Genomic DNA, 15,035 nt, shown 5'->3' with positions numbered 1-15,035 from the left:
TCTCTCTTTCTTTACCTGGGCTGGGGGAGGGGAGAAGGGTTGTCTTTCTCTCCTGGCTCCTTCCTTAAAAACGCACGCACCTTTACCCTTCATCTCTGTGGACTAACTCCAAAGAGATGAATCATGTTCCCACAACTGCAATTAAGTTTTCAAAGCTCAAAGAACGCTGGTGCAGCACTAAAAAGGCAAGTAATGACGTCTCAGTCCAAATCAGGAGGGAGTGGCTTTGTTTTATTTTTTTCTCCCCCTTTACCCTGTGCTGTTATTAGAAATTTAAACTTATTCAAAAAACGATACCTCCCGCCTGGGGAACTGTGGACTGACTTGAAAGGAGGGAAAGTGGCTTTGTTTTCTTTTACACCTTCGAACAGTGAAAGCAGCAGCTTATCAGGGGCAATTGTTGTCTTTGGATTTCGTGCTCGCACTCCTTTCTTTGGATTAGACAGATTGTGGTGGAGACTAGCCCTGATAGTTTCATCTCTCGGTGTGTTACTGAGTGCCAGTTGCAAACAGCTGGCTTTTGTTCTCTCTCTCCTTTCAAGAACTTTACTTTTGTATGTTTTTTCTGCTATTAAAATTGGCTGGAAAACTTTTTATTCTCCAAATGCAGTGGTCATTCTGGTGACATTCTTAGTGCTTTTCTTTTTTAAAAAAAAATCGTATATAAAATACCGTCTCTAAAAAGATCGGCTTTGACTATAAATGCCTGCATTGTCTGTCTAAGCAAGCCCGTGTTCCAAGAGGACTTTATCAACCAGTTGCAGCTCGGGATTTTCTTTTTCCTGTTACGAGAATTGGCCAGGCTGATGCGATTCAGAGACGCAGGGACTTCTCTGAGCACATACGTGAGAGATTTGGAGCGTGCGCCTTGACAACTTGATCCTGGAGTTAATGGTGGGCTCTGCTCCTCACGTTTTGCCTCAGTTTTTTTTCTGGACAAAATGTACGAGCGACACAAGAGACGGTACAGCCTGTGTGATATTTCCAAGGTGGGCAGGACGGTAGACGTCGTGTTGTTGAAGGTAGGGTCTTGTTTTTTTTAACTCTTACTCCTTTGTGCCGTTTCCTCGTCTTGAATCCATGAATGTACTCTCTCCTGTAAATGCACCCCCGGGACAGATAGGTTTATGGCGGGGCGGTTTTGGGGATTTTTTGAAGGGGAGGGAGGAACAGGTGGGAAATGGTTATCAGATACTGTACTGCATTGATTGTCTCTTGAGATTTGCTATCACTGTGACACAGGTTGAGATGTTACAGGCACCTACTTTTATATATTCTTTTTCAGATGTTCTCACTAGTCACTGCCCCTCGCCCTGCATCTAAAATCACCAGATCTCTTCTTGAGCAAACTTCGCACACTGATGCGTGGGTTAAGTGGTTTGTCTGTTTTTTTCAGCTAAAGGAACATTTGTGTCTTCCTCACAAAAGGAAAAGTGCACACTTCCCCTGGCCGACACTATATTTGGTCCTAAAAAGACACAGCCGCTTTTTTTTTTTCTTTGTCTATGTGCTGAATGCTGCTGGTTGTGGACTTTGCTTAAAGCCTTTGCATATTTGTTTCTATGGACAGGGGTGTTTAGCTGGTTTGTTTGTTTGTTGCCTTCAGATGGGTGGAAGCAAGTGCTGGCAGTGCCTCTTGGCTAATTGTCTGAGTGCTGTCCTCCCTTGTCTAAAATTAGTAAGTGCTCCACCAAATGGCAAGGTGGCAGTCTGGGAATGTTCTCCATCACCATAACGGCTCTTTTTTGGAGCTTAAACAGTTTCCTGGCAGGATGGATGGAAAGCAGGAGGCAGCCAAAGTGGCTTCATAATATAGCCTGGCTTTGATATCTTAACTCTGGGAGGAAAATTGCCTTTTTTGAAATAGGAATGATGGGGTGCTGCACAGTTTTGTGTCTGATTTTTTTCAGTGTCACATTTAGTAGCTCCTAGCATCCTCTCTTCTGTGTTTTAGAGGGGAAAATGAAAAAAAAATGAAGCTTTGTGCATGATTATTTCGATTTAAGTAATACAGTGAATACTTATAGGCTGCCACCAAGTCACCCCTGAGCCTAGCCTGGAGAAGCACAGCCTATAAGTACATCAGGGTGTGCATCAGGATCTGGGGGAATATTTGTTCACCAGAGTGCCCCAAGGGAAGACAAGGACCAACGGTCACAAACTACTGCAAGACCATTTTAGGCAGGACATAAGGAAAATCTTCACTGTCCGAGCCGCCAAGGCCTGGAATAGACTTCCTCCAGATGTGGTGCAAGCACCTACTCTGGACACTTTCAAGAAACATTTGGATGCCTATCTTGCTAGGGTCATTTGACTCTAGCTGTCTTCCTGCCTCTTGGGCAGGGGGCTGGACCTGATGGTTTTACGAGATCCCTTCCAGCCCTAATGTCTATGAAATCTATGAAATTATTTTCTCATCAGTTTCCTAATCTGTTTCCCCTGCCTTAATCAACCTGGTACTTGCCAACTCAACGCATTTTGACACGGAGTTGCCAGTTTTTCATTCTACTTGGTGCATTCTTCCTTCCCTACCAGAGAAAAAGGAAACAAATGAAGAACAAAACTGGTGGGTTTTTTTGTTTTGTTTCTTCCCCTTTATTGCATTTTATTGGAGCATTTTCTAATACTGCCTTTAATGATGCCAATTACAATAGTAGACGTTGGAATTCAATCTCTAGACACTCTTCTGAGTCACAGACAAAATACTGTGCAGACGTATTGTATAACCTCTGCTAGCTGTGGTGTGGCGTGGTCCCCTCTGATAGTTTGGAAGAGCACTGGTACCCCCTGACGGCTCCAGCTGCTTACATAAAAAGCACAATCGTCTTTGAAAGCAATATTGGCTGCCTGGGCTAACCTGGAATTTGCTGTAACTACCCAACTAGTATTTCTGAAGTCATCAATTCCCGTAACTTTAATTGTTGTTCAATAAAACTTAAAAATGTCAAAAAAAAATCTGATTTCATGTTGGTTTCCATCAGTGTTTTTCTAACTGGCTCTCAAACCCATGGGTGATGCTGTCTTTTCCCAGAGATGACTCAGCGCCCGTGTATGTGTGTGTACGTGCACACGTTACTTCATGGAACATAAAAATTGGAGATAAACGCCAAGGATTTTTAGATGGGATGGTGCTAGTGACAGCTATAGCTAAAATACATTTCAGCTTTTATTTAGTTCCTTGTGGGTAAATCTGATTTAAGTAATACAGTCCAATGAATAAATGAGATTCATCTTACAAACGTCCAAGACAGATCCATCACTTGTCTAAATTAGTGGCAAATAGTCTTTTGACATCACTGGAACTTGAATCAGGGCTTTAGGCATGGACATGCTTTTGTGCATTAAAATATTTTTAGAAGGAAGGAAAACCCACACAATCATCATTTGCGTTTGGGTGACGTACTATTTCAGTAGTAAAACGTCTCCCAAGAAAGATCAGATATTGATGGAGTTAGACGAGAAAAAACCAGCATGATGGGACCATGTTTGCTCTTTGCTCTGTGTGAAATCATGGTGAGGTAAATCCAAAAAAAAAAAAAAAAAAAAAAAGAGCTGCAAGCAAATGGTTTCTGAGCTGGTCTATGATCTGGTTCCCAAATGACTTCTGATTCAAATTCTGGCAGAGGTGGGTAGATGTGTCCTTGGCTTTGCTTTTCACGTTGGTGGTCTCTATAGCAATGAGACGGGGAATGCAAACAGCTGGTAGGGGAAGATGGTTCAGACAAGCTGTGAACCAAGTTCTCCTTTTATCTACAGTTCGTTAATAGCTGATTGGTTGCAAGACTTTGAGTACCAGTGGGTTGATTTGCCACGCTTGTCGCTTTCTAAAGGATTAACTTTTGAGGCTGAAATTTTTGTTCTTTGGATTGAGCCAGAAACTTTATTTTGGAAAATTTGACTCTCCGCCTTCTGGATTTGGAGGAGATTTTTGGTATTTCCCACTGAAAAATCGAAAAGCTTTTTCTTTTCTTTTTTTTTTTTTTTGTGGGAGTATCTTAAAAATTGCTACCATTTGAAATACAGTATGGAATGATTTCCCTTTCAATGGCTCCTGCAGCACCACAGAGAGATCATAAAACTGGTGCAACTGTACGAGAGGATTCTGTCACTAGCAAGAGTTGGCACAGTGATTCTACATCCCCTTTCCGCCTGGATGTAAGGGTCGGGGGTGTCGCAGTGAGTGTGGTTATAGTATCTCCACCTACCTACCAGAGCTCTTAAGTCTCTACGGAAGTCACATTGCGGATTTTCAGAGTATCTGTGCATTAGAACATTTTCCACGTGGTTCTTGTACTGTAACTGTCGCTGTTATGACAGGGTGTCTAACAAATCTGACTTTCTCTGTATAGTAACCGGACTCCATGCAATGATTGCACCTTACAAATAGCCTTGAGGACTAGCATATGCTTTGCTAAATATTAAAATAACAAACATGAATGTTTGAAAATGCAGGACTCAGCATTCCTATTAGAAAATATTTTAAAATTGTTCACTGCCCATTTGCACACTTCTTGGTATCTTTGCACCTTCCTACTTGTGAACCTACTGGCTCCTTGTCAAGGTGCTGTCCACAGGATGCTGCAGAAGCCATTGAAATAACTTAATATTTGCCCTTTGTTTATTTCTTCACAAGCAAAGAAATGGAGGACCAGATGCATCTGCAACTAAGTTCCAGATGAAGGCTCCTATTGATTATCAGTGGAAGTTGAATCAGACCATCAGTTCACAGACTACATTTTCAGTCCCTGGTCCAGCCAAATTGCACTAATCCATGTCTGGGACAGCAAAGAAAAGGATGGTGTATGCCATGTTTCATGTAACTGGTGATTACATAAAGTAGTCACGTGGTAACATGCCTAGTTCCTTAAAACCAAGGCAGTCAGCACAATTTAGAGCAGCATGTACACTGCTGAAATATTCTGGGGTCTGTTGGGAGGAAAGCATAAAGGTGTCTTTAACCTCCCTTTCCCAATTCCTTGTTGAAGTCAAGTTGAGCCAAGGTCTCTTTCTTAGTTAGCATGTGTGTGCACACCACACACACACATGCATAGTATATACTGTTACATTATATGTAGTGTGTGTGTGTGTATACACACAATATATATACTATACACTATTGAATTTTATATATATATATGTGTGTGTGTGTATATGTGTGTGTGTGTGTGTATATATATAATTCAATTTATAATATAATGTATAATATAAAAATACAATAGTGTATAGTACAGTGTGTGTGTATACACACTGCATATAATGTAATGGTGTATAGTATGTGTGTGTGTATGGTGTACACACACATGCTAACTAAGAGAGAGACATTGGCTCGCTCTCTCTATATCAGGGACAGGCAATTATTTTGGGCGGAGGGCCGCTTACTGAGTTTTGGGAAGCCATTGAGGGCTGCATGACAGGCAGCTGGGGGAAGATAAATATTAGTTTTCTAAAGTTTTAGGGGTCCTGCGGGCTGGATAGAATGGCCTGGTGGGCCACATGTGGCCCGCAAGCCGCATTTTGCCCACCCCTGCTCTATATAGTGTGTGTGTGTGTGTGTGTGTGTGTGTGTGTGTGTGTGTACACGCATGCTTGAGAGGCAAGGTCTCATTGTTAGCATATATGTGTGTTTACATGCATATGCAATAGTGTATATATAGCACAGTATATTTTGTGTGAGTGTGGTGTGTACATGCATGCTAACGATGAGAGACATTTCAAACTCATGCATGTGTGTGTGCACGCTCTACTACTACTACTACTACTACTACTATATGTATTGTGTGTATAATATATGTATATGTATTTGCATGTTCTTGCTTTGTAGATTTCCTATTCCTGTTTCTTGGCACAAGTAAAAATATTTAAGTTACTTCTGTTTGTTCCGTAAACGTTCCCATCAAGTTCAAGATATGCCTTTTCCTTTGTGGGAAGAAACCTTTAGCTTTTGGAATCTCCTGACTTTTTTCTTTGTTTGATTGAGTGCCTTAATACTGAATTAACATCAACGGGGGGGGGTGGTTATTGTTTGGGCTCCTTTCAGAGAGAGAAAGTACATTTAATAGGTCGCAGGTTTAGTTTGCTTTGAGTCTGTTTTGTTTGGTGGTAGTACAGGACGTTTTCAGACTCCCTATATGTTGTTCCAGTCACCTGGACTTTGAAGAGAAGGGCAAATAGACACATGGCAGATGTCTTGCTTGTACTTTGTGTGCTCGTGTGATTTTTAAGCAGTGTTCCTGTCTCAGCTTAAGTCATGAAATGGTTCCCATCCAGAATATTTGCCAATTACTTTTTTAAGCCCGTATTAGAGTGCTGCTGAAGGAACTTGCGTTCTGCTAATGGGGAAGGGACCTCACTGTGGCAAAGGATAGAGAATGTCCTTGGGACATTTATCAACTTCCCCATTCAGGAAATTGCCAGAGGGAATGCTGTAGTCTGGGAACTCCCTGGTGTTGTTAGACCACAAAGCAATAATTTATTCAGCTGTTGGAAAAGAGTCTCTTCCCTGTTGCCCCTTTAAACTACAGCTGTTCATAGTCCTTTCTTTGTAGAACTGCATGCGTCATGAATAGTCCCAGGCTTGCAAGGCATAAAAATAAGCATGGATGCAGGGCTTTGTGGGTTCGGGATCATAGTCCTTTTGTGGATGATATGGTTGTTGTACTCCTCAGAGGTGATGTCAAACCCTTGTCCTTTTGGCTTTGCAGGTTTTGCAGTCAGGAATATGTGGGGAGAGGGGAAGCGACTGAAAAAGTTGGGCAAAAATTGTAAAGTAAAAGGATTTGATACTGTTTCTGTTACATTGGCAGCCAAGATACTTAATTCAGAGGTGCAATTTTATTCTCTTAGTTGACCTCCCACCCCAGCTGCAACGATTTCTGTCTAAGGAACAGAGATGAAAGTTGTGTTTCTGGATTTCCCTTTCCTGTAGGCCCGTCTTTGTTGCTGCGTGTGGAGGATCTTGAAATCCTAGGACAGTGTCTTAATTTTTTGCAAGGGATGGGAATCAATTCTTGTCAGCTCTTTACTTTATTTTCTGATGCAGGAATTACAAATGGCCCCTGTCATTACTCCACCCTAATTTTTAAATATTTACAGTATTTAAAATACTTTAAATTCATCAAGTCAAATGATAAAGGTATTTTTTTGTGAATGCTGCAAAGGCAGGACTAAGATTTTAATTTATGTTAAAGCTCATTGCAAGGTTTCTAAACATTTAAACACATCGGATAAAAACATATTTGAAGTAAAGTAAGAAAGATACTTCGGTAACGTTTTCACTGTATGCTTGTTCCTTGTTAAATGGTTCAGTCCCTTTCCTAGTGCAGAGCAGCACCAAGTATGGTATGGTGGTAGTATATAAACAGAGTTTAAACAAATGGGTCATATATTTTTCTTTTAGTGAGATGATGCCTTTGGACAATAGTATCCTGCTCAAGTTATATGGTATAGCTTCAATGATGAGGGGTTTTAAAAAAGGAGAGAGAGATGGAAACTTTACTTGAAAATATAAGATCAAGTTCAAATAATACAAAAGGAAATCAAATCTCTGGAGATTTTTGAGGAAATTAAAGTTAAGCTCCTCTTGTTCCCTTTCCTCCGGAGATGCTTCAGTTTGATTTATAGTTCTGCCAGAAAAGTTGACAATTGCAAGGTTTTGTTTTTTGTTTTTTTTTAAATAGTGGAAAGCTTCCTGATGTCAGTGAAATGTGTGAAGTGGAAATTAGGCACTTTCAGAACATTATAAAATTGAGATATTTTCCAATAGCCGGTCCCCTCTCTCCATTAAAAGTGTTAGAGGGGCTGCAGACATCCGATGCTGGTATCCTTTCCGGGCAGCTCCTTTGGGGGAATCGGCGGCGTGGTAAAGCAGGAGCACTGGCTGTGCTGTCAGAGTACACAGTGTACTGCCAACGGTCCCGGTGTACCTTGCAGTGCTGCAGTGTAGTTTATCCTAGAGCCATCAGTATACTCGACTTCCCAACGATCATACTTTTCAATGCATGTGTCATGGCAGCTGCTGGTTGTAACCGCAGTCCGGATAACTCCCGTCTTGGAACAGTGGCCTTGGGGACTGCATTCAGATCTCCCACTGGCACAGTCCTGGATGAGAAGGATAAATGTAAATCAGCAATGCAGTTGACCTTGGCTGTCTATTTAACACTCTGAACCAAGTGTTAATAGTGACCATTGTGGGGAGGGTCTGATGCGACTATGTTTAAACAGTTCTCTGAGAATCAGGAATAGATACTAGGTGTTACAGAGTACAGGCTGGGCTATAAGGATGTGCGTAACTTTGCTCAGATTGGTAAGCAAAAGCAAAGGCAGGGAAAGCCTCGGGGATCTTTTAAAATGGAAGAGCTTTGTGTTTAGCTAAAGAAAATAGGAGCTGGTGTTCGCTAATTGTTCCCACATGATACAAAATGCAACTTAACAGCCCCTTTTAGCTAGAGGACTATCTTGTGTCTCCTCTTCTTTTATTTTGCAAAGAGGTTTTTGTATTAAGTTACTTTGGGTTTTAAATTAAATGTCTGCAGAAAGTTGGCTCTGACATTCAGGAAATCTGTGCGTATGTGCCTTGCAAGAGAAATCTGCCAGCCTGGGGCCTGCACCGTCCCTCGCCTGTCTGAGTCTGTTGCTAGCCGGCTGCAGTACCTGCAGGCTGGTCTGTGCACGGGGTTTTGGAAAGATGGTTCTTGTGGATGCTTTTTCTGGATGCATTCGCCTTCATTGTAGATCAAAAGGTTTGAACCTTTCAGTGCAACCTTTCCAGGGGCATTGCTCCTGAAGTCTGCAAAGTGAGAGACTGCCCATGCGGATGGTCAGGTTTTCTTCTGCTCCTGAAATGCTGCCCCTTAATCTCTATTTCCACTCGGAAATCAAGTTGTCCAGAGCCAACAGGCTGCAGTCAGTAGCACTCAGTGCATCTTCCTATTGCTGGCGTCCCTTTGGAAGAAGGAGAATGGTGTAGGCAATTGGTGCTAGTCACAGATGGTGCTTTGGTATCCACCATAACTTCCTCAGGCACATGCCAGCCTCACACCCCTATTCCTTGAGCAGTCTTAAAACACCACCTTTACAAACTTGCCTTTCCTGTGTGTCATTGTGCCCTGAAGGGGCTGAAGAATGTTTGGGCAGGGAGTTGAAGATGGAGAAAGGGAGCTCCAGGTAAAGACATTTAAGGTGGGATCAGCTCTGTATTGAGAGTCTGAAACATCCATTTTCTGGGAGCACCCAGAAATTATTCCCAGATGTTGCCGTCTTGATTTTCTGTGGCCTGGAGAGTGCTGATTTACTGGGTGGCTGGGAGTTGCTTGTTTAGTTTATAAGTCATATTCTCCCTGAATCCGTACTACTAAATGACCGGTTGTGGGCATATCATAAGAACAGAGTTTGCACTATTGTAAGGAATATTAAATAAAAAATATTAAATTGTCTTTAAAAGAAGCCGCATTAATCTCACTTTTCAGTGTTGCTCTTTCATTACTTAATCTTAGAATAGAGGAATTTAAATGCTTGTAAAAGCCACAGACTAGGGAGGGCAGGACTGATTGGCTGATGGGAAAATATTCAAATATGTGTTGAAAAACCAGCAATATCTATAAAGCATTCACAATAAGTTATTCAGCCAGCTCTGTTTGAGAGAAAAATGCCGTGATGATAATCCAGCTCAATGCCGTTTATCTTGATTACAGCTCTGGGGTGAGGTATCACCACACCACCTTTTTATGTCTTCTGTTCCCTATCTCCTAATCACTTTTTTCTAGGATCAGACTTCAAAGAATTATTTCCCCACAAGTAAGATTAGTGTAAATGAGGAGTAATTTTATTACTTACTATGGAGCTACATTTTTGTGAAATTGGTGTCAGTGAAAGTAAACCTGCTGCTCAAATGAAGGGAGATTGACTTTTCTCTGTGGCCTAAAAACAATGGCCTTAAACTGCAGCAGAGGAAGTTTAAATTTGGAGATTAGGAGGAGCTTTCTAACTGTGAGGATGTTGGAACAGGCTACTTAGAGACGTCGTGGAGTCTCGATCCCAGGACATTTTCAAGAGCAGATGCTTGGCTGGGATGTTTTAGTCTGGGGTGTTCCTGCCATGACCTGGCGTCTGGACTAGATGACCTCAGGAAGACCCTTCCAGCCCTACTTTCCGATAATCCTTTATTATTTTCAAGGTGGGTGGGGGAAGGGGTAATACAACATTAGGGACCAGTAGAGGGGACTTTGTTTTCAAGCATAGAGTAAGTGGCTATAGGAAACTTGCTTCAGCCTGATGCACTTGAACAACCTGGCAGTCACGTTGCCATGCATTTGCTTCTTCATTCCTCTAGGTTTGCCAGTGAAGTCCAAAGCATCCATTGCAAAGAGACTTTGCCTTGGCTTAGCAGAACGGAAGAATATTGTTCCGGCGTTTAGCTGTCGTGTTTGTGCTGCTAAGCGTGAAATAAATGCACGCAGACCAGGAATGGATAGGTGTCACTTTTGTCTTAGACACCTTCTCTCAACCTCGCTCCTACATTTGCTCCTTCAGAAGTAAATGGGAAAGTAAAAGAATGGAAAAGTAAAATTCTTCAGTGTCTAACTGTTATTTAGTTAATGAGCTGTGAGCAATTTTGACAGACTTTACTGCACAATTGAGTTAATGTGCTGTGCATCACTTCCCAGGTAGTGTTCGGTTGCTAATAATAGGCCACTGTTGCAACCTCCCTTTCTATATATATCCCACACTTCTCGTCTTTAGTAATGGTGTGTATTGTCATCGGCTTCTAAAAGCCCTGGTCAAAGGGGCAAGATGCCCCAGTATTAAGCAGTGTACAAACGTGGAACGAAAATGTGACCCTTGCCCCTGAATGATTATCGTTTATGATGGATGAGGAGAATTCTCCAAAGGATGCACCGCAGGAGTAGTTAGAAAGGCTGGAGGAGATCAAGAGCCCAGGGAAAACAAGATTTCGAGAAGATTGCAGAGGGATCAGTGGCTGACAAGTCCAACAGGCTTAAGTGTTATTTCTGAGATATGGCTAAGAAGGGGTCAGTCAAGATTTTGGCCAGAGCACTTTCAGTGGAGTGGAGGGGAGGGGACAGAAGCCTTACTGGGGGCAAGAAACTTCACGGAGTGATTGTAAGCAGCATGTTTTGGGAACTTAATAATAAAAGGAAGAAGGGACGTGGGGTTTTAGTGATTTAGTTATTTTAAGACGGGGAAAACCAAAGCATATTTGAATTACAAGAGGAAATGGCCAGAGGGGAAGGTTAAGAGGAGTCAAAAAGGGATGCAAGTGGGTGCAAGGGAGATGAGGCAGTGGACTGGGATGGGGTCACTGAGGCAAGAGGGAGAGGTTGGGGGAGAGGAGCAGGTAATGGACCTCTTGCATCTGATTTAGAAGGAGGAAAGGGAAGAGAAAGTAAGCTTCAGGGAGGGTTTAGACAAATCAGTCAGGGGTGTTGGTATGGAGTCTGAGATAAGGGGAATAAGCTGAGTTAGGCTGAAGAGGTAGAGTTGTTTAGGTAAGAAAATCGCAGAAGTGAAGGAGGGTGATAGAGCAGAGAAGTAAGTCAGCCTGGTCACAGGGGGTGCATCTACACGTGTGCTTCAGTGCACATTAGCCTATTTTAATGTGCATTCAAGTGACACAAAAAACCCACACTGTTTAGCTAATGTGCATTAAAATAGGCTAATACATATTTTTCTAGTACTTCACCATGGAAGTACTAAATTTAATGTGCATTACCTAAAGCACATTAATTGAATGTGTAGATATGCCCAGGATTTCCAGAGAGGCTGCAAAGCATGTGAGCAAGAGCTAGAGAACTTGAATGCTGGTATAAACCAGGGACTAGGGTTGGCTGGGTAGGCCTTATGGTCAAAAAGTGGAACAAACAAGTCCAGGCAGAAGGGGAGAGTGATGAATGGAGGGAATCAGCAACTGTATCAGTGGAAGAAAAGGAGGGGAGAGTTGAGAACAGATAAGAAGCCATCACCACTGATGAGCTAGTAGTCATGCAAAGGCTGAGTGGTAGGGTGTGGTTGATGTTGAAAGAGATAGGTGGTGATTCTTAATAAGAAATGCCTTGCATCCATTTTTTTCATAATAACCATCACTTCAGCTGTTTCCTACATCTGAAATAAAAAAAGATAATGTGCTCCTTGATCCCACTGTGTTTGGGTACATGCATGTTCCTGTCACCTTAGCATCTGAGCATTTTACTGGCCTTAATATATTTACCTAACAGCACCCTGCAGGGTAGTGATTTGCTGTCATGTCTTTTCTGTTGGCGGTTAACAGAAGCGCCAAGAGACACGTGACTTGGGTGAGGTCACACAAAGGCAGGAGAGCTCGAATTGAGCATGGCTCTCCTGCATCTCAAGCATGTGCCTTCAGCTCTGGATCCCCCATGTTCTGAGCTCTCCACTCAAGCAAGGGACTCCTTTTTAAATTACTACTCTTTTGGAAGACGCTCTAGAGGATTTGATCGTTTCTGAAACCACTTAAAAAAAAACAAAACAACCCTACTCCACTGTGACTCAGTACTGAGATTTTTCTGGCCCAGTAGGCAAAAAGGAAGCCATATAACATTATGGGAGACTGTTTATATCTAATTATATTTCAGTAAGGCTTAGGCGAGACATTGGAGCTAAACAACATGCTGATTTTGTGTTCTGTTTGCCTTTCAGATAAACCGTGAAAGCTGGTGTCCAATAGAGCCTTGTTCCGATCCTTCACTGCTGGAGTCTAAGCGGACTCGTAAATCTACAGGTAAGCACCATATTGTTTGCAGACAGCCTGTTCACCGGGAAACTGATGCATCTGTCTTTCCAAAAATCCCCAGGCTTCCTTCCATGGGTTTGCCCTTCTCCCCTGCCCTTTTCTCTTTCCTGTTTATCATCCCCTTAACATATGTTTGCAAATGGAGGTAAAAGACGCGTGTAATCACCATATTTATTTAAATACAAGATGAGATCTCTCCCCCCACCCCAATCAGCACGGGGGGGAAAGCCACGTCTTACATTTGTATATGAGGAAGCCTGATTAAATAAATTGTCTAGCATTAAACTGCTGCCAAAAGCTGCATGTGCTCAGTAATGGAAATCAACTATGAAGTTCATTAAATGCAGCCAACATTGAGCCTGACTATAAAACACAGGACCCATATTGGGTAGACATGCTGATGAGGACTTTTTATTGTGGCCTTTAAAAAAAAAAAAAAAAAAAAAAAAGGGCAGTTGCTTCCCCCAGGATGGATCGAGCACCTGGCCTAGAGGTGCTGCAATACCAGGCTAGCACTCGGAGAGGCCGAAGCAAGTTTTGACGCCCTTCCCTGGTGCCAATAATGCTAATGGCAGCCTAGCACAAAGACAGATTACCACAGCCCATCTGACTAAGACGTATGGCACTGCCCATTAAACACAACCTTCTCCTCCCTCCCCCCAAGGTCTGACTCTTTCAAGTCTTAGTGAACTACTGCATTGCATATATTTCAATCTACACTCCTACAGCTGAGCTGCATCTTTCTTTCCCATTTCCAATTATTCCTGTTTTTTCACCAGCCTTATGCCTGGCAAACACAACCCACTGAGATCCTAAACGGTTCACCCAGCATCACTGTATGTCCCCCTCCCCAGCCCCCAACCTGTTGCACATGATTAGTGTGTCCGTACCCTATATGAGGTGGAGACCGACCAGGTTGTCCCGCACCTCATCTGCGTATACATTTTTGGAGGATCCCAGGACTCAACACGCGGTTCCAGACACGAGCGGAGGGTTAATTAGCACGACACCTTTGTTGGGGGAATATCTGGAGTATACACACATACTGAGCAGTGTTGAGCTGTGGGGTCCCCATGGCTTGACTTCGCTGGGGACTAGTCCAATGAACTGCGTAGTAAATCATGAGCCTCTTGGCTCTGGATTAATATCATGTATAGTTTATACTCTATATAAAGCAGGTACAAAAAGGCCACTTAAAGTGTGTTTATCGAGTACCTATGCTAACTTGTATCGGTTTCAAAAAATGTAAAATGCTTCAATTCTGGGTGAGCTAAGTCTGTGGGTACTACGTGCAAATTACTGCAGGTATGTTTATTTCAAGGTCATTTTTTTTCAAATGTGTCCCTCACTTCCATCTGCTTAGGGATAGCAGGGTCTGACAGTAAGGAGCTGTGGGAAGGGGCTGCAGGGGGAAGACTTTAGGGAGAGGCAATGGGTAAGGGACCTGAACCCCCCCAGATTTATTTTCCCTGCCATAGCAGTCGGAGGGGAACAAATTCAAGGCAGACCTCCAATACGATTCCATACCCAGAAAGTTATAACAAACTTTTACATTTTCTGCATAGAGAATCTCATTATTGGGGGTTGTCTTGTATTCAGGGTCATCTTGCATTCAAGTAAATATGGTATTAGCTTGTGGTTCCAGTGCTTGTATGATTGGTACTGAGCAATGTTATAACTGTCTTCTTATTAATTGATTTGGCATAGCTGTATTTTGGGCATTGTTTTGCTTAGTGAAATACAGGGGGACCATGAGTGTGTGGATAACACCCCTGCTTATAAAAGGCAAACTTTAGAAGGCACATTTTGATATTCAGAAGTGCTGCGAACCTGGGAGCCTCCGCTGATCCACAGGATTAAAGAAGCAGAAAGTTTGTGCAGAGCCATCTTTTCCACACCCCTTCCCTCAGTCATAATGAACTTAAGGCCGTTTATGCTGTTTAGTATTTGCCTTTTCTTTGACATGGACAGAAAAACTAGCCTGGCCAGTTTCAAAGAGGGCTTGATGTGCGAGATAAGAAAAAAATGTTTCCTCTCTCCAATATCTAGTGTCTGAGCTAGTGTGAGTTGGGGTAACTTGCTTAGACTCTTAATGGTAGCTTTGAATTGGGCTTTCCACACAGTAGCCTCTTTTTCCTTTGTTTTCATGAAAGGAATCGCTTCAGCAGTGGTGAAAGATGGAGTTACCTGTTGATGAATTGGAAGCTAAAGGTTAGCTCGCCTGAACGTACATTATTGGCTAACAGCATTGTTGGCTTTTGAGCGTTCA

At 42.5% G+C, this 15,035-nt stretch overlaps 1 protein-coding gene across 1 annotated transcript in view; it reads left to right on the top strand.

Moving 5' to 3' along the window:
- Positions 1–205: 205 nt before the first annotated feature.
- The window catches only part of AKAP13 (A-kinase anchoring protein 13), a 97,331-nt gene continuing 82,501 nt past the window's right edge, over positions 206–15,035 (top strand). Inside the window, exons 1-2 of the mRNA XM_025211969.1 lie at positions 206–1,022; positions 12,673–12,754. Coding sequence (XP_025067754.1) covers positions 942–1,022; positions 12,673–12,754 — 163 coding nt within the window. The 5' untranslated portion in view covers positions 206–941. The remainder of the gene's footprint in view (positions 1,023–12,672; positions 12,755–15,035) is intronic.

Source organism: Alligator sinensis, unplaced genomic scaffold (assembly GCF_000455745.1).
Source record: "Alligator sinensis unplaced genomic scaffold, ASM45574v1 scaffold857_1, whole genome shotgun sequence".
Taxonomy (NCBI): domain Eukaryota; kingdom Metazoa; phylum Chordata; order Crocodylia; family Alligatoridae; genus Alligator; species Alligator sinensis.
Note: the sequence above shows the minus strand (reverse complement) of the source record. Positions and strands in the feature narration are given on the sequence as shown.